Raw genomic sequence first — 24,177 nt, forward strand, 5'->3', positions numbered from 1 at the left:
CAACAACATGCAATTGAATATTACCTCATGACTCTCAAATTCAAGTGTAGCTGTTATAACAAACACAAAGCAGAAACAGACCCATAAATACAGAGAACAAACTGATGGCCGCCAGAGGGGAGGGGTGGGGGGATGGGCACAATGGGTGAAGGGCAGTGGGAGATACAGGCTTCCAGTTATGGAATGAGTAAGTCATGGGATGAAGGTACAGCACAGGGAACATGGTCACTGGTATTGTAACAGTGTTGTATGGTGACAGAGGACAGCTACACGTGTGGTGAACACAGCAGAATGTGTGATCACTGTGTCATACACCTGAAACTAATGTCACATTGTGTTAAGTACACTTTAATTTTAAAAAAGCCATTATAGGTAGGTTTAACCATCTAAAAGTATCATTACGTCTGAATATTTACATGTTGAAATGTGTATTATAACCTTCCTTTCTCCTTTAAATCACTGTTAGCGCATCACATTAATTTTTTTTGAATTTTTTCGAATATTTGTGAGGATTGAGTATATTATTTATCCAGCTCATGTGGGGCCATTCCGAAATAGCCATTATAAAAAGAGGGTGCCCATATTTAGAGTTGGGGTCCTTTCCCCTGAGGGGCTAACCAAGTGGCTGAGGCCGTAAAGAGCGCAGCTCTCGTAGCTCCCAGAGCTTACCGTGTGCTGGTCTAAGGCTCGCCAAGCTTCAGACATTCTCCTAGGCTCCGTGTCACTTTTTGCCATTATCTGCATAGCACCTGTGCTATTATTATTTAATATTTTTCCTTAAATCATCTCACTCTTTTTACTTAAATAAATTTATTGAAAAGAAAGGTAGGGGCCCCTGGGTGGCTCAGTCTGTCGAGCATTCAACTCTTGATTTCAGCTCAGGTCATGATTTCACAGTTCATGAGTTCGAGCCCCACGTCGGGCTCTGTGCTTACCGTGTGGAGCCTGCCTGGGATCCTCCTGCTCCCTCTTTCTCTGCCCCTCCCCCATTCATGCTCATAGCTGTCTCTCTCTCTCTCAAAATAAATAAACATTTTTAAAATGAGTAAATAAATAAACATTGTTTAAAAAGAAAAGAAAGGGGGCTCCTGGGTGGCTCAGTCTGTTAGGCGACCGACTTCAGCCCAGGTCATGATCTCACGGTTCGTGAGTTCGAGCCCCGCGTCGGGCTCTGTGCTGACAGTTCAGAGCCTGGAGCCTGCTTCCGATTCTGTGTCTCCTTTTCTCTGCACCTCCCCTGCTCATGCTCTGTCTCTCTCTGTCTCTCAAAAAATAAATAAATGTTAAAAAAAAATTTTTTTTAAAGAAAAGAAAGGTATAACACTGTCATACACAGAAAACTGAAATTGTTTGGTGTGCTTGTTATTTGTGCTTCATACACGTCAAAATGAATGCTTAGCTGTTTAAAACACACACACGCAACTGTCCATCTGAGCACCACCTTGGATGGCCTCGAATGTTAGTGGAGGCCGGGGCTCCCCAGCTTTGGAAGTACTGTGTCATTTCATGTCACCCTCATGGGACCCAGGGCCCCTCCGTGTTTACTCACGAGTGAATGGGGGGATGAAATGGAGACCCGGGGGTCACACTGCAGAGCCACAGTCCTGCGGGACGCGACCCAGATCGGGCAGTTCCCAAGACCCCTCTCAGCATCGTGGATCCCAAGAAGGGGCCTGTGTGTTGGGGACCTCGAGCTGAGAGCCAGGAGCCGCAGGACTGGAGGAAGGGAGAAAGCAACATCTGGCCTTTGTCAGATTGCATAAGCTGCCGGGCTGGTGGCCAGATGTGGCCGTCGGCCTCCAACAGGAGGGAGACATCAGAGGTTCACCCCAGCCTCCGGGAAGTGCACAGATGCGGCCAGCTGGAGGGAACGCCCAACCGCACACGAGGACTCGGGTCTGTCTGGAAGCGAGGGTGTAAGGGGACAGTGGACAGCCTTCAGGGCCCACCTTGCCCCAGAACCGCCTGGAACTGGGAAGGAGGTCCTTCTCCAGTGCTTGCTGAGTGACAGGTACCTCTACAGTCACAGGAGTCCCCCCCCCCACCGCCCCCAGTTCCTCCATGGCTCCCAAAGGAAAGTGGCACCGAGGCGCAGAAGGGGTCACAGGCCAGGGAGGCATGGAGCGAGGAGGCTGGGCCTCCTCAGTCCTGGTTTGGAACAGGCGAATCTCTAGCGCCTCCGGGCTAACCCACTTTAAGGGAGAAAAAGCAGTCTTGGGTTCAGAGGCAGACAGAAACCTCAGGGCTAGGTAGAATCGACTCACTTTGTTTTGTTGTTCTTTTATGTATTTTTGTTGCTGTTGTTACTTTCTGTGTGGGACGAGATACCGGCTTTCCACGGCTGGTAATCGTGTTTCCTAGGAAAGGAAACCTATATTAGTAAGCAATAGGGTCGGCGGCCAAAAAGGTGTACAGTTTAAGAAAGCACGACACCCTCTCACTTTGAGGGTCCGCCCCTCAGTGAGGTGCGCAGGAGATGAGCCCCTGATCCACAGGAAAAGCTGATCAGAGCTGGGGCGCCACCCAGGCCTTGTGGCTTCACATTGAGTGCTCTCCTCTCTGTCCTTTCTGGAACAATCCAAGAGCACAAGGTGAGGGAGGAAGCTGGGATCCTCACCCAGGCTCAGGACTTGTCCAGGCCTGACCTACCCTTCACACATTCATGCCCTCATTCACTAATTCATTATTGGGCCACTCTGTCCCTGTGATGCCCGGAGGAAACCTCTGTCTGGTGAGGGACACGTATCATAACAGGACACCTGAGAGCATGTGAGCTCTGGGAGTCCAGGTGAGAGAGAGGGGAGTCCTGAGAGGAAGTGGTATTTGCATTGCAGAGGGGAGAGCAAAGGGCCAGTAGGATTTTCCAGGCTGAACTTGCTGGGCTCGGGGTGCACATTGAAGATGGGGCAATCTGTGTGGCCTCGGGCAAATTGCTCTCTGCACCTCAGTTTCCTCATCTGTAAAATGGCAGTAACAAGAATCACTCCTTCAGGGGTGCCTAGGTGGCTCAGTCAGTTGCGTGTCCAACTCCTGATCTTGGCTCGGGTCGTGATCTCGTGGTCGTGAGATTGAGCCTCACCCAGGGCTCCGAGCCACCAAGCGCAGAGCCTGCTTGGGGTTCTCTCTCTCTCCTTTCTCTGCCCCTCCCCAACTCATGCACATTCTCTCTCTCTCTCTCTCTCTCTCTCTCTCTCTCAAAATGCGCAAACTAAAAAAGAAGAAGAAGAAGAAATCACTCCTTCTTAGGGTTACTGGGAAGAATAGAGCAGTTTGCATTAAAAGACTCAGAATGGTGTCGTGTCTGGCACACGGTGAGGCCATACGGGTGTTGGCTATGGTTGTCACGCGCAAAGGCCCCAAGAGCAACACACAGGAGTTCGGTGGGTCTGGCTGTGCTATGCCCGGTGGTCATCACCAGTGATGAGGCTGGAGGGTTAGGTCAGATCTTGGAGGACCCTTGATGTTGTGTTAAGGATATTGAAGTTCTTCCTGGTGGCCACAGAGAGCCACTGAAGCATTTTGAAGGCAAGAGACACGGGGTCAGAGCTGACCTCTGCTCCCTTACTGTACTCCCGTACAGTGGGGACTGGAGGGCAGGATGGGGGGTGGGGAGGGAGCAGAGGGACTTGTCCCCACCCAGAGGGCCCTCCTGAGCAAAATGTGTTCTTTCCTCCGTCAGATCTTTGCTTTGCAACTTCAGAAACTCCTCCATGGAGGGGTTCAGATATCAGGGGATCTGGACCTCTCCAGTTGGCCATGGGAGCCACAGAGGGCTTTGGAGCAGGGTCAGAGCTGTCTTCCAGAAAATGACCATGATAGCAAGTACTGATGGCCCAGGGAGTGGGGAGGGAGGGTAGAGACGTAACATGATACAGTGTCTGCTCTGTGACCTTGGGGCTGGTGTTTCAAGGAGGCTGGACCTGTGGGTCGGCGGGGGGGGGGGGGGGGCGCATAGCACCCAGCTCATTCAGCAAGATGACAGGTGACCCTCTGCCTTGTCCCCAAGCAGTTCCATCTCCTGCCCAGAGCTGACTTGAAGGGACCCATTCTTATGGGAAACACTCCTTAAACCACCGGGCTATATGGCCCAGTCCTAGGGTGGATGGCTATCAGCTTTCTAGGCCCAGAAAACCCTTTTTCTCTTTTCTTTTTATTTCTAAGTAATCTCTATATCCATCATGGTGCTTGAACTCACAACCCCAAGATCAAGAGTCACGTGCTCCACCAACTGAACCAGCCAGGAGCCCTGTAGGCCTAGAAAATTCTAACAAAGCCTCTCACAAACCAGGGTACTCACCACTGAAGTGACAGATTGGCAACCGATCAATTGAGAGACCTTATCCATACACATCCTGTAAGATTGAACCATTTTAAATTCCCCTTTGCAGGTCTAAATCAGCAAAATCAGCCTAGGTGGCTTAGTCGGTTAAGCATCCAATTTCGGCTCAGGTCATGATCTTGTGGCTTGTGGGTTCAAGCCCCGCACTGGGCCCTGAGCCAACAGCCACAGAGCCCGCTTCGGATCCTCTGACTCACTCTCTCTCTGTCACCACCCACCCCACCCTCCCACCCCTCATGCTCTCCCTTCTCTCTCTCTCAAAAAAAGAAACCCAGCAAAACCCAGCAATTCCATATGGTTCAACCTAATACCTGCAAACCTCTGCTTGCTTCCACCATCTATAAGATGTGGGACCTTCCAAGGCCTGGTGACCTAGGGAATGGGACAACGGAACAAGGCAAGGTCAGGCTTTGGAGAGGAGGGACCCAGGTCTGGATCTCTGCTGGCCCTCAACCACCTGTGACTTAAATTTCTCCTGCTCTGAGAGATATCGACCTCCTAAGTCCATTGAGCAGTACTCAAAACACCACACATAAGGCCCAGCCCAGATTTGGGGTGCCCAATCAGGGCCTGTTCAGCCCTTTCTGGTCTACTGTGACTCCTTTTCTCTGGCCCTGCTGCCCCTGATCTGTCCCCAGAGACACCTGCTGCCTTGCCTCTTTCATTCTGTTCAACCCCAAGTCCTGCCTCCTCTAGGACACCTTCCCTGCTTTGCAGACCCAGCACCCTCCTTGTCTATGAGGGTCTGGCCCCGAGTCCAGTGGGCACTGCCTTGAAGAGTGAAGGGTCTGGACTCCCTGTCACCCAGAAATCCATTGAGGGCAGGGGCTGCACTCCCCCTGCCTCCTTCCCACTTCTGTCCCCACCTGCCCAAACCCAGCATGGGAGTGGCCACACAATAGCATTATAGAACGGCCCTCTGTCTCCCTCCAGCACCCCTGGGCTGGACATGGGATCAGAACTGAGTGACAGGTCAGACTCTCCGCCCTCATGGATGACCTCCACTTTGGGGGGCCAAGTGAGTGTTGGCGCTTTTCACTGAGGGCGAACAGAGGGAGCAGACGGAGAAAGACAAGGATACTTGGAGGCATCTGCAATGCCTGTGGGACATCCAGGTTGAGATGCCAAGGCAGCAGTTAAGCTGGGTAAGGCTGTCATAAAACTGGATCCCAGAAGCCAAAGCTGGAGATACATTTGGAAGTCATCGGCTCTTACGGCCACAGAATTGGCTGAGACCCCTTGAAGAGTTAAATGATATAAAATTCTCAGGTGGGGTCTGAGGGCATGCCAGCCAGCACAGAGGAGTAGGGAGGAAGAGGGGGAACGAGCCAAGTAGACAAGGAGGAGCACCAGGGAGGGATGAGCTGTCTCCTGGAAGCCACCTGAAGAAAGTAACCAGGTGAGGGAGTAATGTAGCATCCGTTGCCTTCTATATAGTAGTGTTCGTGAAACGGACCCCATGAAATGTGCACTATGGGGGCACCCGGCTGGCTCAATAGGTTGAGCGTTGAGGATCTGACTCTTGATTTTGGCTCAGGTCAGGATCCCAGGGTTGTAGGACTGAGCCCCGAGTTGGGCTCCACACTGAGCTTGAGATTCTTTCTCTCTCTCTCCCTCTGCCCCTCTTCCCTGCTTGCTCTCTCTAAAATTAATTAAAAATAAACGTGAAAAGAATGAAACGTGCACCATGACGTGTGCACTAGGAAGTGTAGTGTTCATTTCACCGGCCAGATGAGCACTGAGAGGCAGCCATTGGGTCTCACAGGACAGCCGTCGTGGGTGACAAGGTGAGATTGGAACGGCATGTGTAGCCGAGGTAGCTCTTTCTAGAAGTTCTGCCCTAAACCGGACAGAGAGAGAGGTGGCAGGTGGGGGAACCTGTATGCGGGAGAGGGTTATTTCATTGGTTGGCTTTCGTTTTTGGTTTTAAGGTGGAGATATTACAGCACATTTACATGACTATGCGAATGACCCTAAGGAGTGAATCAGTTACTAGACCAGGTAGCACACGCTCGGCGTCCCTGAGGACACTCTGTTGCTTTGCAGCCACATTTTATTTCTTGGAAAATTCCGAGGCATATCCGCCCCTGTCCCACTCTCCACACTCTGTTCTCGGTGGCTTCCTCTTCCCGACTTCATTGCCTGTGGCCTATAGTCACCTAATGAGAATGGCGGCTGGGCTGGGTCATTCCAGACCTTGCCTCCCAAACTTCCTCCCACGTGGCAGGGCCACGGAGGTGTGGGCCCGGAGCCAGTGGCCTGAGCGTGAATCCCAGCAGCTCCAGAACTGAGTTGTGAGGCTTGAGGAAGTTACTCTGGCTGTCTGTGCCTCTGCAAAATGGGGGTAATGGCAGTACCTACTTCCTAGGGTTGCTGCGAGGAAAATGTTTAAAGCACTGAGAACAGTGCCTGGCACCTAGTAAGCATTCTGAAAGATTTAGCTGTTGTTGTTTTTGGTTATTGTTGGTAATGCACAAAGTTGCACTTGGGGCAGGGTTTCCAAGACTCAAGTGGCTGTGGGCATGTGGGGAGAGGAGGGACCAGGGTGCCAGCGCTAGCCTATGCTAGGAAACTTGTAAATAAGGGCTGGGTCCCTCCGTCTCATATTGTTTGTTGAAGCCCTTAAATAATTTAGGGGGGAAAGCAGCATTTCAGAGTGGGAAGACGTAGATATTGTCAAGTTCGGCCTCCAACTCTGTTCAAAATTCCAGCCCACTGAAGTCCCTTACCTCCTTACATACCTCCTTGGCCCAGAAGCTCATTACCTTACAAGACAGCCCAGTCTGTTCTTGGTCAGCAATCCCTGTGAGAAAGTCATTCCTCACAGTGAGCTTAAACTGCCTCCTTCTGATTCTCCAAATCTCATCTTTGCTTCCCCCTCCTTCTCTCCTTCTGGGCAAGCATCGCCCTCTGGGGCCATAAAAAGGCTACTTGTCTCCACCTTTGAGTCTTGGAAACAGTGACCCCATACCCTCGTGTCTTCTCTTCTCCGGGCTGTATGAGCCTTTGGAAACCTCACATGGTGTCATGCTTAAACAAGAATACCCGCCCATGGCCTTTTCACACTGACGGCTGCCAAGCCAGATCCCTGTTCTCGGCTTGCATTACAGGAGCTTGAATACCGGACTTAATCAGTCAGAGTTATTGGCTCGTAAAACACAAAAGTTTAGGGGCTCCTGGTGGCTCAGTCGCTTGAGCATCCAGCTCTTGATTTCTGCTCACGTCATGATCCCAGGGTCCTGGGATCGAGCCCCACATTGGGCTCTGCACTAAGCGTGGAGCCTGGTTGGGATTCTCTCTCTCTCTCTGCCCCTCTCTCCCAGTCGCGTGCTCGCGCTCTCTCCCCAAAATAAAACATTTTAAAAACACACACACAAAAGTTTAGGGTTAGCCCTGATCCAGCAACCCAACTCATGTCATTAAGGACGTCGTTTCTGTTGTCATCTTCAGGCTCTCTCTGGAGCTCCCTGCATCTCCAGCCAGCCCCCTGGGCTGTCACATCTCCCTACGTGTCGTGTGGTCCTCAGACCTCACCAGGCAGGGAGCCAGCGGGTCCGCTGGAAACCCCAGCAGACAGTTCCTTTGGTCTCATTGGCTACCTGTGCAGGCCTGGGCCAATCACGGTGGCCAGGGATGGGATCATGCTAATTAGCATGGGGAGGAGCCACACGCCACGCCCTCCTCTGAGCAGACTAGCTGCTGGGGGTAGGGGTAGGTGAGCAGGTGAGACATCTGGGTGGCAGTCAGGGAAGCTGCCACCAACGGGGAGGAGGTGCTGGGTGGCCCCAGGCGGCCGATGCCCTGCTCTGGGTTCCGAGTGTAGTCCCGCAGATCCCCTCTTGTTTGGCTCAGCAGACAGTCCCCCCGATGCTGAATCCACCCAACAAACACTGGGCACCCACACCTGCTAGGACTCTCTGCCGTGCCGCGTCCCCGTGTCCCAATCACTCTGGAACGGCTGCTGTCGTTTCCCTGACACGCATGCTGGCCAAGCTGGCTCCTCTGAATACTCACACAGGCCTGATCACCAGAACACAAGCAGAGATGGGAAGACCTCAGAGGTCATCAGCTCCAGCGACCCATCTGCAAAATGGGGACCAAGTCCCACTGCCACTTCCTCATTGGCAAGGCCAGGGCTGGCACCAAGGCCCCCACTTCATCCACGGTGTCGTGTGGCTTCTATCTTTACAGTGGTCTGTGTGGGCAAGGACTGGCCGGTGACTTCAAACAGCAACTCCTGAGCTGAGCAGAAGGGTCCTCGGTTTCCAATAATACTTGGCCCCGGAGAGATCCACTGAAGTGAATCTGCACAAAATGGGACCAAAGAGAGTGGCCTGTGTCTGATTTGACTGAGGCTTTAACTTGAAAAATAAACCCAAAATGTATTAAAGAGAGTTTCTTGTGCTACTTAGCAGATAAAACCAGGTGATGTTTTCAACTTATTCCTTCTTTTTTTTTTCCATTGTAACATGTATACATAACATACAACTTAACCACTATAGCCATTTTTTAGTGCACAGTTCAGTGGCGTTAAGTACATTCACACTGTTGTGCATCCATCCCTCCACCCATCCACAGAACCTCTCTCATCTTCCCAAAATGTAACTTTGTCCCCATTAAACACTAACTCCCCGTTCTCCTGGCCCCCAGCCCCCCGGCACCCACCCTCCTACTTTCTGTCTCCAGGAATCTGAGCGCTCTAGGGACCTCACAGAAGTGGGATCATACAGCATTTGTCCTCTGATGACTGGCTTCTTTCACTGAGCACCATGTCAAGTCTCGTCCGTGTTGTAGCGCGTCGGTATTTCCTCCCTTTGGGAGGCTGGATAATATTGCATTGTATGGATAGATCACACTTTATCCATTCAACCATCAATGGACACTTGGGTCACTTCTACCTTTTGAATCATGCTGCGGTGGACAAGGGTGTGTCAACATCTGCTTGAGTCCCGGCTTTCAGATCTTTTGGGTACAGACCCAGAAGTGGTCTGCCGGGTCACACGGCAATTCTATTTTTCACTTTTCACTCCTTTTTTAAAAGCAATCTTAGGGGCGCCTGGGTGGCGCAGTCGGTTAAGCGTTCGACTTCAGCCAGGTCACGATCTCGCGGTCCGTGAGTTTGAGCCCCGCGTCAGGCTCTGGGCTGATGGCTCGGAGCCTGGAGCCTGTTTCCAATTCTGTGTCTCCCTCTCTCTCTGCCCCTCCCCCGTTCATGCTCTGTCTCTCTCTGTCCCAAAAATAAATAAACGTTGAAAAAAAAAATTAAAAAAAAAAAAAAAAGCAATCTTCATGACTGTAGGACAGTGTATTAATTCTTAGATGTAGACTGTTTCCGGGTTGATTATATTCCTTTTGGAATAATTTTCCCAACAAAACTGTGTGAAAACACAATGGGGGCATCCTTAACATCACATTTTCTTGTTGTTGCAACTGGGTCATGAGGAGGGTCTCTTATGCAAAAGTATTTGAGACTTTTGATCGTTTTTCTAAGGGCTTTTCCCAGTCCCCCGAGTCTCTTCTGGTGCTCCTGGCCCTTCCTAATCCTGTTGATTTTTCTCTTGTTCGGTTGTAAACTGGCCCAACTCTGCCACATTCCCACCATCAGTGGCTTTGCCTGTGAGTCCCATGGTTCCCCAGTATCCCTTCAACGACACCCCCACAGCCTCTTCTTTTCCAAGATGTGAAATTTCACTTCACAGCCCTTTCTTTTCTATTGGGCTGTTACATCTGACAGGGAGAGGTTGAGTAACAACAGATTCTGAAGAGATGAAAGACAGATGTGGGTATAAAATGAAAGAGGAGGAAAGGGCTAGTTTAATAAGCAGCCAGTTCATTAGTGAATATTTTCATGCTAGGATAGATTTGTTTTTCTTTTTTTCCCTTGATTTTGTAAGGGCAGTGACACGGACCCTGAAGATTCAAGTGAGGACCTTAGAATATCAAGAACATTGATTGATGAGGGTGAAGTAGGTTCTCCAAAGCCCAATTAAAAGTAACTGAAACAATTAAGACTTTTAAAAAAATCTCTCCCATAATAAGAAGTCCCACAGTGGGAGGTCCAGGACTCTCAGCAGCTGAAAGATATCAGAGCTCTTGTTCAACTACTCCATAATTCTCTCAGCCATTTCCTCATGGTCACAAGATGGCTGCCAGTGTTTCAAACATATCCACACAACAAAGTCCAAAGGCAAGAAGGAAGGGCATTTTCTTTCCTGATTTACTTTTAGTAAGGGATAAAAATCCATTCCAGAGGCTCCCCAGAAGATTTTTCCTTTAGCCTCCTTGGCTAAAATTAGATTGCAGCCTGTGCCTTAGATGCAAGGGACACTGGGACAGGGAGTGTCTGTCATGGAAGTCTGACTCTAACATCCTGGCTGTTGGGTAGAGAGCCAGTAAGGTCAACCACATGGTCTTCTTCAGGCACATCATAGCTCACCTGTGCAGAGTAAGCAGTGGCAGAGGGTGGGTCCACATCCCACACTGCCAGCAGGAAGCTGGCCAAGCCCCCTCCTCCCTCTCAGCACCTGTGTCTTCTCCCCTGCCCACAGGTCAGAGGGCACCCAGCTCCCAATCTCCTCACAAGGCAGCCCAGAGCCAGAAGCCAAGAGTGGTGAACCTGAGGAAAGTGGGACCAGAAGCCCAGACACCTCTCCAGAGGGAGCCTGGCAGTCAGACAGCAGCTCCGGGAACAGACCCCTGGACGAAGGTTTGTCCCTGCACACAGTGCTCGCTGGGCTCAGCCATGGGCAGGTGCGGAGGGGCCGCTGGATGCCATCTTTCCAGCTCATCTTCAGAGCCCCTTGCCTGCCCCTGCCTCGGGCACCAGGACGTGTTAATGACCGTGACCATAATGATACCACACACACGCGCGCATATATACATGCACACATACACAACACACATACACACAGCACCAGGAAATCCCGAGGACGAGAAACAAACCGTCAATATTGGGAACACGATTCACGCAACCAAAATGTCATGGATCAGTCACCTCAACCCTGGTTCTGTTTGGTCCGGGACAGTTTCTTTTTTTTCTTTTTTAACATTTATTTATTTTTGAGAGAGAGAGAGAGAGAGAGAGCGTGAGCGGGGAAGGGGCAGAGCGAGAGGGAGACGCAGAATCCAAAGCAGGCTCCAGGCTGTCAGCACAGAGCCCGACGTGGGGCTTGAACTCACGAACCATGAGATCGTGACCTAAGCCCAAGTCAGACACCCAACCGATTGAGCCACCCAGGCGCTCTGGTCCAGGACAGTTTCTATTGAAACAAAACGGAAGGGCCCTGAGCCCACCCAGCTGGGTCAGTCAGGCTGGAGAGACGGGTGTCCCAAGTCAGGATACCTGAATCAGTGGTTCCCAAACCTGCCAGGTGGCCCGGATCACAGATGCCCAGGCCCACCTCAGATCTGCTGCTTCTGATTCTCCTCTCCCTCTATGGGGGGGGAAGGTATGCACAGCTTTGCTGCTCAGGATACTGTCTGTCTGCGAGGGTCAGGCCATTGTCACTGTCAAACTGGCTCGAGTTAGATGGAAGGTACGGTGCGGGGAATTAATTAAAAAGTCCAAGTAGGCTTTGGGCACAGCCGAGATGTCAGCAGAACTACACCCCTTGCTGCCTTGCCTTCGTGGACCCACCGTGCAGAAGGCGCTCCCCTCTTACTGACCAGACAGCCCCCAGGAGCTCCAGACCCACACCTTCCAACTCCCAGGCCAGGGGAATGCAAGCCCTTCTCTTCCCTGGAAGTCTGAATCAGATTTTGGCCTGACTGTCCTCGGCCCGCCCTGGGTCCGCTGCCCTGGCTGAACCAGTCCCGTGGCCATCTAGTCTGCACTCTGCCTGGCCAGGCTGGACATCTGTGTCCCCAGGGCTGGGGTGGAGTGGGGAGGAAAGGGAGGGCTCCCCTGGAGAGATATTCGGGGGCTGTTCCCCCCCCCCCCCGGAGACAGAGCCTGATGCTGGGTGACAGGACACCAGGAGGCCACAACCAACCCCGGGGTTTCTGATGCACAGCCAGACTGGGGGACACCAACCAGACACAGCCATGCTGGGGATCACACAGAGTCACGCGTATGACTGCTCTTCCTCTGCATCCCCTGCCCCCCCCCCCAGTGTCAAAGGCATGCAGCCCCCTGCGAGCTGAAAACCTGTTCAACCTGGTGTGTGTGCCAGCAGACCCCAGCCCCCGCCCCACGGCTTTCCTGGCTGGGATGGCCATATCCTCAAATGGGAATAATACTGCATCTCTGAGGGCACGGACAGGTCCTGGCTGGTTGTGTCATCTTAGAAAGCGGAGAAGAAAAAGGGCTTCTCTCTCTCAGGGTCCCTGGGTAGAACATCAGGGAGGGGCTCTGGGTGGCCGGCTCGGCTCCTGGTGGAGCCTTGGTGGCTTCCCCCTGGGGCGGGCTGCCTGGTTCCCTCCCTCTGTCCCTTGTCCCCGCATCCCGTGTTTCTCCAGCAGTGGACGGGCAGCTGTTCCGCTCAGTGGAAGGCCAGGCCGCCTCCGACGAAGAAGAGGAGGAGGCCGAGAAGTGGCAGGAAGAGCAGAGGTCACTGGCCAAGGTCAAGATGCTGCTGGCTCGCCTCTCCAGCTGCAGGAGTGGGTATGTGTGCCGCGGGGGGCGGCGGGGGGGCGCGAGAGGCCCAGAGCCCCTTCACACAGTGACAGAGCTTGAACTTGGGAGGCTGACAGGCCTGATTCTGTCCCCTAGTCCATAGGAGGGAAGTGATCAGATGCCCCGCCCCCCACCCCCGGCATGTGTGGGGATGAAATGAGGAGACTGGCAAAGGCACACTTTGTGGGGGGCTTTAATGACCGTTGGTGTCTTCTCAGTCCCCTGGCCGCTATCCCAGGACATGGCCCACAGCTCCATGTAATTCCAGGACATACCAGACCCTTCCTTACCCGGTCGCTCCTGCGAGAAGTAGCGTTTACGGTGCCCTCCTCCAGCCTGGCCCAGGTCAGGGGCCTTCTGACTCCCCAACTTATGTAATCCTCACGACCACCCTAGAGGGGAGAAAGACCCAGATGCCTGGGGCACCTCAGACAAGTCTCCTGACTCCTCTGAGCCTCAGCTTCCTCGTCTCTAAGGCAGGCAAGAGGTTTGTGAAGATTTGTTGTCAAGGCTATAAAATGCCTAACAGGTGCCTGACCGCACTAGGTACGCCACCAAGGGGCAGCGCTGATGTTTATTATTGTATTGTATAGTGCTGTCAGCTTTCCAGGACTATTGTCACCACCGACCCTTAAGTCAACAACAAGCATTTATTAAGCATCTACTTCGTGCCAGACAAATCTGGAGGCTCTGAGAGAACGGCAATAAACAAGACAGCAGCCCTCCTCTCCTGGAGCCCCTGTTCTAGTGAGTGGTGACAAGTAGGAGGAAAATAAGGTGAAGCAGCAGAAGAGGGAGGGGCGAGGAGATGCCAGGAAGGCCACTCTAAGAAGGTGCTATTGGAGCAAAGACCTGAAGGAAATGAGGGAAGAGCATTCCAGGAAGAGGGAACAAGTGCAAAGGCCCTGAGGCATGTTGGAGGGGCAGTGAGGAGGTTTCTGTGGCTAGAGCACAGTGAGTGAAGATGGATGAGAGGGAGGCCAGGGAGATCAGAAGGGCACATTGGGTGAGGCCTTTGGCTTTTCCTCTCAGTCAGATGGGGAGCCATGGGAGGGGTACTGACCAGGGGGTGCCATGGCCTGGCTTTTAGACTCAGTGGCAACACCCACTTTCTGAGGCTGGAGCAGACTCTGGAAAGCAGCCCCACAGTGCTGGTGCTCTCCTTTGCTGCAGGTGTGATGAACAGACAGCCAAGAAGCTCGTGACTTACTTCGGCCACTTTGGCAGTGCTGACCATGCCTGTACCCTGGGGGAGCTGGAGGCTCGCATCGCCGTGCTGGTGGAGCAGCTGGGGACCCAGGGCTGCAGTGAGAAGACCCTGGGGACACCTGGGGAGGAGGTCAGCTGAGCCCCAGAGGTCGAGGTCTGGACCAATGCTAAAGTCTCTCATAGCTGGAAGAACCCTGAGGGATGTCAGCCAAGTCCTGTGCCCTGTTCACAGATGGGTAAACCAAGACTCAAAGAGATGTGCCTTCCTTTGTCGTAGATTTAACGAAGAATGTTTTGGTTGCAAGTTAAAGGAACCGTCTCAGAACAGCTTGCGTGCAGAATAGGTATTTATTAGAATATGGAGCTGGCAAGAACAGCCGAGGAGATGAGCGTCAGAAACAGCTGGATCCAGCGACTCAGACCAGATTGTTGCCACCTATCTGCTCTGTGTTTCTCTTGGCGCTGGCCTCATTCGCCCTACTTCAGAAAGGCTTCCTCCGTATGGTGGGGAAAGGGACCAGAGACAGCTCCAGCCTCCCACTGGCCCACCTAAGAAAGCCCAGGGGGATAAGAGCCCAATATACTAAACCTCAGGGAAGAACGCCAACCGGCCCAGCCTCGGTCATGTGAGTGTCCCTGGGCCAGTCCCTGTGGTAGCCGGGCAAGATTCAGTGATTAGCAGCTCCATCAAAGTCAGATGAGGGGGAGGAGGGACACTGCCCCCCAGGAGAGTTATGGAGGGTAAGGGAGGGATATACACCAACAGCCAATGGCAAGGTGTCTCCGTTTCAATGAGACCGCTTGGCCTTTTTTCTCATCTCTCCACTCCGAGCAACTTCTCCATCCCACAGTAGTCAAGTGTGGAGTGCTACTGAGAGTCGCCATTGCATTAAGCCCCAGCACATTGCGCTTTTGCAAACTGTCGTTTTGATAGAAGATCGTTTTATATTTATATACCTGAAATTCTAAACCCATTCTGTCTTTGACGTTGGACTGATGCAGTTCCACAAGGCATAGCCACCACCCCTTTTCTAAGTAAATTTCCAGGAAGTGGGGATCAGGAGAGTTACTGAGGCACACGAGCTGTGTCCCCAAGCCCACCTTCCAGGCCCGTCTGCAGGAGGCACAGGCACCACGCCTTCTCTGTCCTGCCCAAAGCCCAAAGAGGACTCAGACTGTCCAAGGGCACCACGTCTTCGGCTGCTTCTCTTTCCCTCCATCAGTGCTAAGAACAGGGACCACCTTACTCCTGGCATCCCTGCTTTAGAAGGCAGATAGCCGTGTGACACTTTATGACTGCCTGGCATCTGCCCCCTAGTGGGTATCCCAGTGGATACCCACGGTCTCGGTGCTCCCCTGGCCAAGTGTGAGTCACTGGCCCAATCAGGCCCCTCTCCTGAGGCCTTTCATCTTGAGAGAGATGGGAGAGTTGCTGGAAAGTGTTCTTCTCAGCTCTGGCCCCTGGACAAGAGGCCTGAGACCGTGCTACCGTCTCAGCCCCCACTGCTGCCCCATCCCTGAGCTTCTCCAGCCACCGGTCTGTTCTGGGAATGACGCATAGCCCACTAGTGAATTTTTTTTCTGTTTAAGCTAGCCAGAAAGGTTTCTGTTGCTTGCAACCAAAAAAAATTTTTTTTAATTTAAATTAATATATATATATGTATATATATATGAAAAGAAAGCATATGGATAGAGAAGGGAAAATGAAGTTCTCCACTAGAAAACAAAATATGCATATTCTTGCATTAACCCAACACACTGTGTGACCTTAGGCCAGACATGCAGCCTCTCTGGGCTGGGGGGCGGGGGGGATGGGCAGAGGGGGCCAGATGACCTCTGAGAAAGGGTCAAGGCAAGCTGTGGGTCCTGCCCAGAGACAGCACGGTGAGTGTGGGCGCTGAGTCCCCGTTGGTCCCCGCAGGCAGAGCTGCAGCGGAAGGTGGAAGAGAATGAGCAGCTGAGGCTGGAGCTGCAGATGGTGGAGACAGAGAGGGTGCGGCTGTCCCTGCTGGAGGAGAAGCTGGTAGACGTGGTGCAGCTCCTGCAAAGGCTCCGGGACCTGGTAGGCTCACAGGAGGTGGCCCACCCAGGGCAACGAGAGGGGCTCTCAGAAGGGGGCACTGGCCTATGTCGGGCACCTGGCTCCGAGCTTTCCTCACATTAGGCAGGTGTTATCTCCACTTTCCAGATGCAGAAAAGGAGGCTCAGGGAAGGTAATTAAAAACAAAAGGAGGCTCTCTAATTTATTCTATAAAGCTAACCTAACTTTGATTTCAAAACTACAGAAGGATGAATATAAGAAAGGAAAATCATAGGGGAGCCTGGGTAGCTTAGTTGGTTAAGCATCCGACTTTGGCTCAGGTCATGATTTCAGTTTGTGGGTTCGGGCCCCGCATCGGGCTTTGTGCTGATAGCTCAGAGCCTGGAGCCTGCTTCAGATTCCGTGTCTTCTTCTCTTTCTGCCCCTTCCCCATTCACACTTTGTCTCTCTCTTCTTCAAAAATAAATAAACATTAAAAAAAAAGAAAGAAGAACAGTAAGGACCCTCCTTTACCAGATAAGGAGTCTCAGCCAACTACGTCTCACAAACCTCACAGATATTGGTTAAATGTTAGAAGGAATCCTTCTAAAGTCAGAATCAAGACCAGCATGACTGTCCTCACTGTCTGTATTCCAGCTAGATGTTCTAGCCAATGGGATAAGACAAGAAAAAAAAAAAAGAAAAGGTGTAAGGATTAGACAAGAAGACATTAAGCTATCAGTAATTATATATCATATTCATCTACACAGAAATACCCAAGAGAATCCATAAGCAAAATATTGTAATTTCTTGGCAAGGTGAATGATAAAATATCAGAGTACAGACATCAAGCGTGTTCCTAAATAGCATCAGCAAACTATTTAAAAAAAAATTTTTTTTTGAGGGGTGCCTGGGTGGCTCTGTCAGTTAAACATCCAACTTTGGCTCAGGTCACAATCTCATGGTTTGTGGGTTCGAGCCCCGCATCAGGATCTCTGCTGTCAGCACAGAGCCTGCTTCAGAGTCTCTGTCCCCACTTCTCTCTGCCTCTCCCCCAACTCATGTTCGTTCTCTCTCTCTCTCTCTCTCTCTCTCTCAAAAATAAACATTTAAAATTTTTTTTCTTGAGGGACAATTAACTTAGGATTACAGCCGCTGTAAGGTGAAAGTGGGATCTGAACCCGGCTTGCCTGAGTTTTAAGCAGGCTCTTACCTGTGCACCAGACTGCCTAGGATACAGAACCAGCAAGGCCCAGGCCAGATTAGCACAGCCTGGGAGAAGAGCTGAGGGGCAGCCAGCACCAGCAGGCAACTTCTGGCCATGCAGCCTGTGGGTAAATGCTGGTTCTTCTGCCTCCTTGCTGGGTGGCTATGGCCGAATGTCTCATTCTTTCTCAGCACTGCTTTTTTCACCCATTAAAAGGAGCCTAATAATATAAGCTGTTGCAAAGGTTACATGAGACCATGCATAGAAATGCTCTTATTCATGTGTATTTCCCAAGTGCCTACTTCTCCTTGGGCACATGAGTGGTAATCCACAAATATGTGATCTTTGATGGAATGGGTCCCGCATACCACTCGATCCACCCACCAAAAGTCTCTGAGAAGCCCAGCAAGCAGTGTTGCCAGCCTAGGGCCAGGGGGCCAGGGAGGGAGGGGGGTTGTGACTCTCTGTGCCCTAGGGAGCCATACAGAAGCCCGTAGGGGCCACCAAGTCCGACCCGCTGAACGAGGACACAGCAGCCACAGTGCAGTCCAGCCCTGTCTCTATTTCTTTTTCAGAACATATCGAAAAGAGCCCTGGGGAAGATTTTGCTGAACACGCTGGATGCTTGCAAGGACCCCACACATGGTAGGAGATCTCTCCTATCTTTCAGAGCCTGGACAGCATCTGATGGTGGCCTGACTCAGCACTGTCTGTCCTGAGTGTCTTGTCTGCAAAATTCCACTGTCATTACCACCCTGAAAGTACATAGTCAGGAACAGTTCAAAATGCTATTTGACAAGAGCAGGGGAACAGAAGTCCTGGGGAGAAGAGCCCAGCAGAAGCCAGCAGGGCCAAAACCCCCAAGGGAACTGGGCAGGGTTCCCTGCTCTCAGTTCAGTCGGCAGGCTGACTATGGGCCAGGCTCTGGAGAGGCACCTCACATGGTTTTAACCCCCTGCGTCATGACAGCAGCCCACTGAAGAAGGTTCTGTTATTGTGCCCATTCCACAGATGGAGAGACTGAAGCACAGAGAGGCCAAGTGCCAGCTGCACCCAAAGCCTTAGGTCTCTCCTTTAAGCACTGAGCTACATGGTCGCCATTTTTAGATAAAGTTCGGGGGCAGTAGGATTACATCAGGGCCAGATTGTGTCTCGTGAAATCAAGACGAGCCAGGCCAAGCTCTCTCCTCAAAGGGCCTCACGCTAATGGGATGACCAACTGGTCATAAGCCTTTGCTCGCTAGCTTCACAGGGCATTGCTGGGCAAGGCTTGGGTATGTCTAGCACCCGGAATGGCCCCTGGAATCGAGAGGGAGGTCAGAAATTATGTGCTAGGAGCCGGCTTCTCTGGGGTCCTCAGTGGGAGTGAGACAAGAGAGGGCTGGAGAGGGCCCCAGAAAGAAAAGTGGCTCTGTGGGCCATGGTGAGCAAACTGACGTGCCCTCCCTGTCTACTCTTTCCTTCCAGAGGGGAGATCTGGACCCTCGGCCATCCTGGACGCCCTGCACACGGCTTTGGCTGGCTGTGAGCTCTTGCGGAGAGAGCCCTCAGCGCCAGCCTCCACGGCTCCTGCACTCGCCAACCCCCTCCTCATCTCCTGCTGAGGCCACTGGCCCAACCTGTGGGCACCTGGGTCAGCCCGACCTCCATCAGACCAGCCTCCATGTCAGCCTGACCAGCAGGCTGGAGACCCAGACTCCTTGTGAGACTGGACTTAACCCCAGAGCCTCCCACGACAGAGCCTGACAGACATCCTTTCCTTTCGTTCCTCACAGATTCCCTTGCGTTCCTGCTGCCAGAGTTCACATTCAAACCCTGGGGCTGCTGGATCAGCCCATACCTGCTGCTGCTTCCCCTGCCCTCAGTGCAGAGTTGCCTACATTCATGCACAAACCGGCCCAGAATCCCCTCCCTGGACTCCTGGAGTCTTTTCCCCTTCCAGCACTGCCCCCTTCCTGTCACCCATGTGCCTGATGCAGGCACACTGTGCCCAACCTCCAGGCCACACAGGCTGGGGAAAAATAAGGAGGGGGTGATCACTGCAGGCTTCCAGGTAGAGGCTGCCCTTGAACTAGCTCTAGAAGAGAGGCAGGATTTCGATGGACAGAGAGGGGAGAGAAGGACATTAAATGCTAATGTGAGGAAACAGCAAGAGCAAAGAGTGGGGCCAGAAAGGGCCCCCATTAGTACAGTACCTGGAACACCTCTTTCACAAGCATGCAGTGGGTACTGGGTTTCATGCAGTCACAGGAGAGAGTAAGACAAGCTGCCCGTTCTCACCTACCTTAACATCTCATAGGAGAGAAAGATACGTTGGCAAATAGCGCAACATGCATGAAATCAGCGCTAAATCAAGGTAAAATAGTTACCCGGCAGTCCAGCCTAGAGGGGTTCATCCGAGCCAAGGAGGGCAGATGCACCACAGAGGGGAATGGCAGGGGTGAGGGCAGGTGCCTGGGGGGACAGTGGCAAGGTCGGGGGTGGGGGAACCCAATAGCAGATGAGGACCCGGGACTTACTTCCACAGGCGATCAGGAGCCACTGGAGGATTCTGAGCTGCCCCATGGAGCATGGATGGAGAGGAGGGAAGAAGAGGCAGCTGCAGGTCCGTGGGAGGAAGGCGGCACCAGCAGCTTGGGGCCAAAGCTACAGGGACACAGAAGGGGATCATGGGAGAAGGAGGACCAAGGGGTACCCAGGGGGAGCCTGGGAGCAGCAGACACTCCGGGGCAGGGCAGCAGGGACTGGGGACAATGACCGACCTCCTCTCTGACCTCAGACACTCAGCACCTTGGATGGGGCCAGAAGGCATCAGGGAGCCACTGCAGGCTCCTAAGCAGGGTGACACAGGCCCCAACCCAGTTTCTCTATGGTTCCTCTGGGAATGGAAGGAAAGAGACCAAGGCCAGTGGCCATTCCAGGGGGCCACCTCACCCCTGGTCCTGTCAGATGAGCCAGGCTTTTTTGAGAAGGCCCCTAGGGCTCTTCAGGGGCCAGTGGGCAGGGAAGAGCCTTGAGGAGGCTGGTCTGAGCCCTGAGGAGGGGGCTGCCCCCAACTTGCTCCTCTCAGCTCAGCCTGAGCCCACCAGGCCCGCCTCCCTGGGCTGTGCTGCTGACTGCGTGACCCAGGTTGAGCCTCACCTGTGCCCCGCCCAGTGAGAAGGGCCAGCTGTTCTGTATCCTGACCATGGCAGCAAGCACAGGACGCTACACGTGTGTTAAGATTCACAGACCTGGAAGCTGTCCTCAAAAAAGTCAACTTGACCGTTATGTTAATAAAACCCAAGAGCCACCGGAAGACACATTCCTACAGTGCCTCTAGGTCTAGCCACCTGAAATCTGCAGACAGAGGCACAGAGAGCTCTCATAGGTTACAGTCACAGTAAGCTTCATCCTCGGGATGTCCCTCATTAAAATCTGCTCTTACCAACTGACCGGCCATCCGTGGTCCATCACCGCACTTGTATGCCCCTCAGCTCATTGGAGGCAAGTTGAGGTGGATTAGGATGGAGAAGTGCCCAGAGAGCGTAGGTGAGCTACCCAGTAAATCAGCATCCAAGCTTGGAGCAGGCCTGTTTTCGGCCCGTATTTCATGTGCTTTCTACCACAGCCAGCTGTCTCTGGCTAGGAAACTCTGGGCTCACTAAGGGTTTGGGGTCTGGATTAGTTAGGGTACAGGCTAAATTGCCTTGATAAAGAGACCCCAAAATACTCTGGGTCCAAGAGGATAGAACTTTACTTCCCTGCTGTAAGAATCCAAAGGTGCGTGGTCCTGGTTGGCAGAGCAGCTCTGCTCTATGTGGTCACCCACGGACCCAGGTCCCTTCCACTTTGTGGCTCTGCCATTCCGTAGAGTGATGTCCTCCCTTGCATGGTGGAGGCCAATTCGTCAGAACTGTATCTGCCTTCCAACCCATAGGAAGGAGGAGAGGGGAAGGGAAGGAAAGGCTCTCTGGCTCACAAGGTTTCTACTTACACCCCACTGGCCATGCCTAGCTGCAAGGGAAGCTGGGAGATGTAGTCTGTGGCTGGGCAACCATGTGCCCAGTTTCCAGTCCAGCATGTAAGGAGCTTGGGAGTCATCAGCCCATTCTAAGGACAAGTAAAAAGCTGAACAAGCTGGAAATTCAACAAATCCTCTTAAATCCATGAACATCACAGGACAAAGGCTGCCCCCCAAATTGGAGAGACAGACTGCCGAATGCAGAGAATCACAACTTGCCAAAGCAGAAGCCACCTTCTCAGGAACTGGTACCAGAATAGGAAAAGCTCAACTGTGATTGACAAATTGGTGGCTCAGTGTGGACAAGTATGAGAGTTAAAAACTCCAGGGTGACCCAGTCACGGAAGGGGTGGAGTCCCACACCTTTGTGAGCTTTACGTTCTGAAGCTCTACCAGGTCCTTACAGTGAAACTCAGAGAGGAAAAAAACCTGCTTCTCACAGTAGAAGGGAAAGTAACCATGTTGAAATATGCCAGAACACTCTGCTTTTCTTAACAAGGCCCTTAAGAGAAACTATTTTGCCAGAGCTTAACTTATTGGGGTTTTATCAGAGCCTATATTAATTTTAGACAGAGCAGACTTCAGAAAAGGAAAAATGTTGAGGCATTATGTAATGCCTCTTTTTATAATGATGATAAAGGGTCAGTTCTCCAAGAAGACATAACAATCCTTAATGTATATGCGCCTAACAATAGTGTCAAAATATATAAGGCAAAAACCAGTAGAACTACAAGTTGAAATGGATGGATCCACTATTATACATGGAGACTTCAACTCCCCTTTAACAGAAATGGGCAGATCCAGCAAGTATAAAATCAGTAAGGACACAGTTGAACTCAACAGTACCGTCAACCAACTGGATCTAATTGATACCTATGGAGGACTTCATCCAGAAAATACAGAATGCACATTTTTCTCAAGATCACATGGAATATTCACCAAGATATACCATATTCTGGGTCATAAAACACACCCTCACAATTTCCAATGTGTTCTGTATGCTCTCAGACCAAAATAGACTTAAACTAGAAATCAATCAACAAAAGTAGGTGGAAAATCTGAATATGTAGAAATTAAACAACATACTCCTAAATAACATGTAGGTGAAAGAACAAATCTCAAGGAGACTTAAAAATGCTTTGAACTAAATGAAAAATAAAATCTACCAAAATTTGTGGGATGCAGTGATTACAGGGAAGTTTATAGCATTGATGCATATAATGGAAAAGAAAAAGATGTAAAATCAAAAACCTAAGCTTCCACCTAGGAAACTAGAAGAATAAGAGCAAATTAAGTCAAAAATAAGCAGAAGAAATAATTTTAAAAATTAGAGCAGAAATCAATGAAATTGAAAATGAGAAAACAATAAAGAAAAACAATGAAACCAAAAGCTGGTTCTTTGACAAGGTGAATAGATTCAATAATCCTCTAGCCAGGCTAATTGAGAAAAATAGGAGAAGACACATATTGCTAATATCAGACATGAATGAGGATGTATCACGATGGATCCCATGAACATTAAAAGGATAATAAAGCAATGTTATGAAAAACTTGAAGTCCCCAAATCTGATTACCTAGATGAAATGGCCCAATTCCTTGAAAGACACAATCGGCCAACACACAAGAAGAAATCTGAACAGGCCTGTATCTACTAAAAAGGTTGAATCAGGGGCACCTGACTGGCTCAGTCAGTAGAGCATGTGACTCTTGATTTTGGGGTTGTAAGTTCAAGCCCCACATTGGATGTAGAGATTACCTAAAATTAAAATCTTTTAAAAATTAAATAAAGGGATTGAATTAATAATTAATAACCTTCCCAAACAGAAAGCACCAGGCCCCAGATGGGTTCACCGGTAAATTTAAGGAAGAAACATTTAAGGAAGAAATTCTTCCAATTTCCTGCAATCTCTTCCAGAAGACAGAAGCAGAGGGAATACTGCCTAACTCATTCTGAGGCCAGAATTACTCTAATACCAAAATTAAACAAAGCTATCACAAGAAAAGAAAACTACACAGGATGCCTGGGTGGCTCAGTCTTAAGCGTCCAACTCTTGATTTTGGTTCAGGTCATGATCTCATGGTTCGTGAGCCCCATCAGTTCGAGGCCCCATCAAGGCTCTGCACTGACAGGCTGCTTGGGATTCTCTGTCTCTCCCTCTCTCTCTCTCTGCACCTCCCCCACTCATGCTCTCTCTCAAAAATAAACATTTAAAAAAAAAAGAGAGAAAAATACAGAGCTACATCATGAACACAGGTGCAAAAGTCCTCAAAAGTAAATCCAACAATGTACAAAAAGAATTATACACCATCACCAAGTGGGATTTATCCCATGTATGCAAGGCTGGCTCAACATTCAAAAATCAACTAATGTAATCAGCACATCAACATGCTGAAGAAGAAAAAAATTTCATGATTATATTAATAAATGCAGAGAAAGCATTTGACAAAATCCAACACTTATTCATAATAAAACACCAACCCATCAGCAAACTAGGCATAGGGAACCTCCTCAACTCGATAAAGAACATCTACAGAAAACCTACAGCCAACATCACACTTAATGAGAGAAAAACTAGATAATTTCCAACTAAGACCAGCAACAAGGCAAGGATGTCCCCCTCTCCTTTTCAACACCTTATGTCCCCCACCATTCCTTTTCAACATCTTATTGGAAGTCCCAGCCAATGCAATAAGAAAAGGAAATGAAAGGTGCTATGGACTGAAAACTTGCATCTCCTCAAAGTTCATATGTTGAAACCCTAATCCCCAGTGGGATAGTATTTGG

At 51.0% G+C, this 24,177-nt stretch overlaps 1 protein-coding gene across 1 annotated transcript; it reads left to right on the forward strand.

The window, feature by feature from the left end:
• Nucleotides 1-8,429: 8,429 nt before the first annotated feature.
• Nucleotides 8,430-22,542, forward strand: LOC115508606 (EF-hand and coiled-coil domain-containing protein 1). The gene is made up of 7 exons (XM_032592492.1): nt 8,430-8,504; nt 10,760-11,045; nt 12,800-12,941; nt 14,127-14,292; nt 16,084-16,224; nt 17,965-18,034; nt 18,857-22,542. Exons 1-7 carry the CDS (start codon nt 8,430-8,432, stop codon nt 18,991-18,993), a joined length of 1,017 nt encoding a protein of 338 aa, XP_032448383.1. The 3' UTR covers nt 18,994-22,542.
• The last annotated feature ends 1,635 nt before the right edge of the window (nt 22,543-24,177 follow it).

This window comes from Lynx canadensis, chromosome A2 (genome assembly GCF_007474595.2).
Source record: "Lynx canadensis isolate LIC74 chromosome A2, mLynCan4.pri.v2, whole genome shotgun sequence".
Classification (NCBI taxonomy): domain Eukaryota; kingdom Metazoa; phylum Chordata; class Mammalia; order Carnivora; family Felidae; genus Lynx; species Lynx canadensis.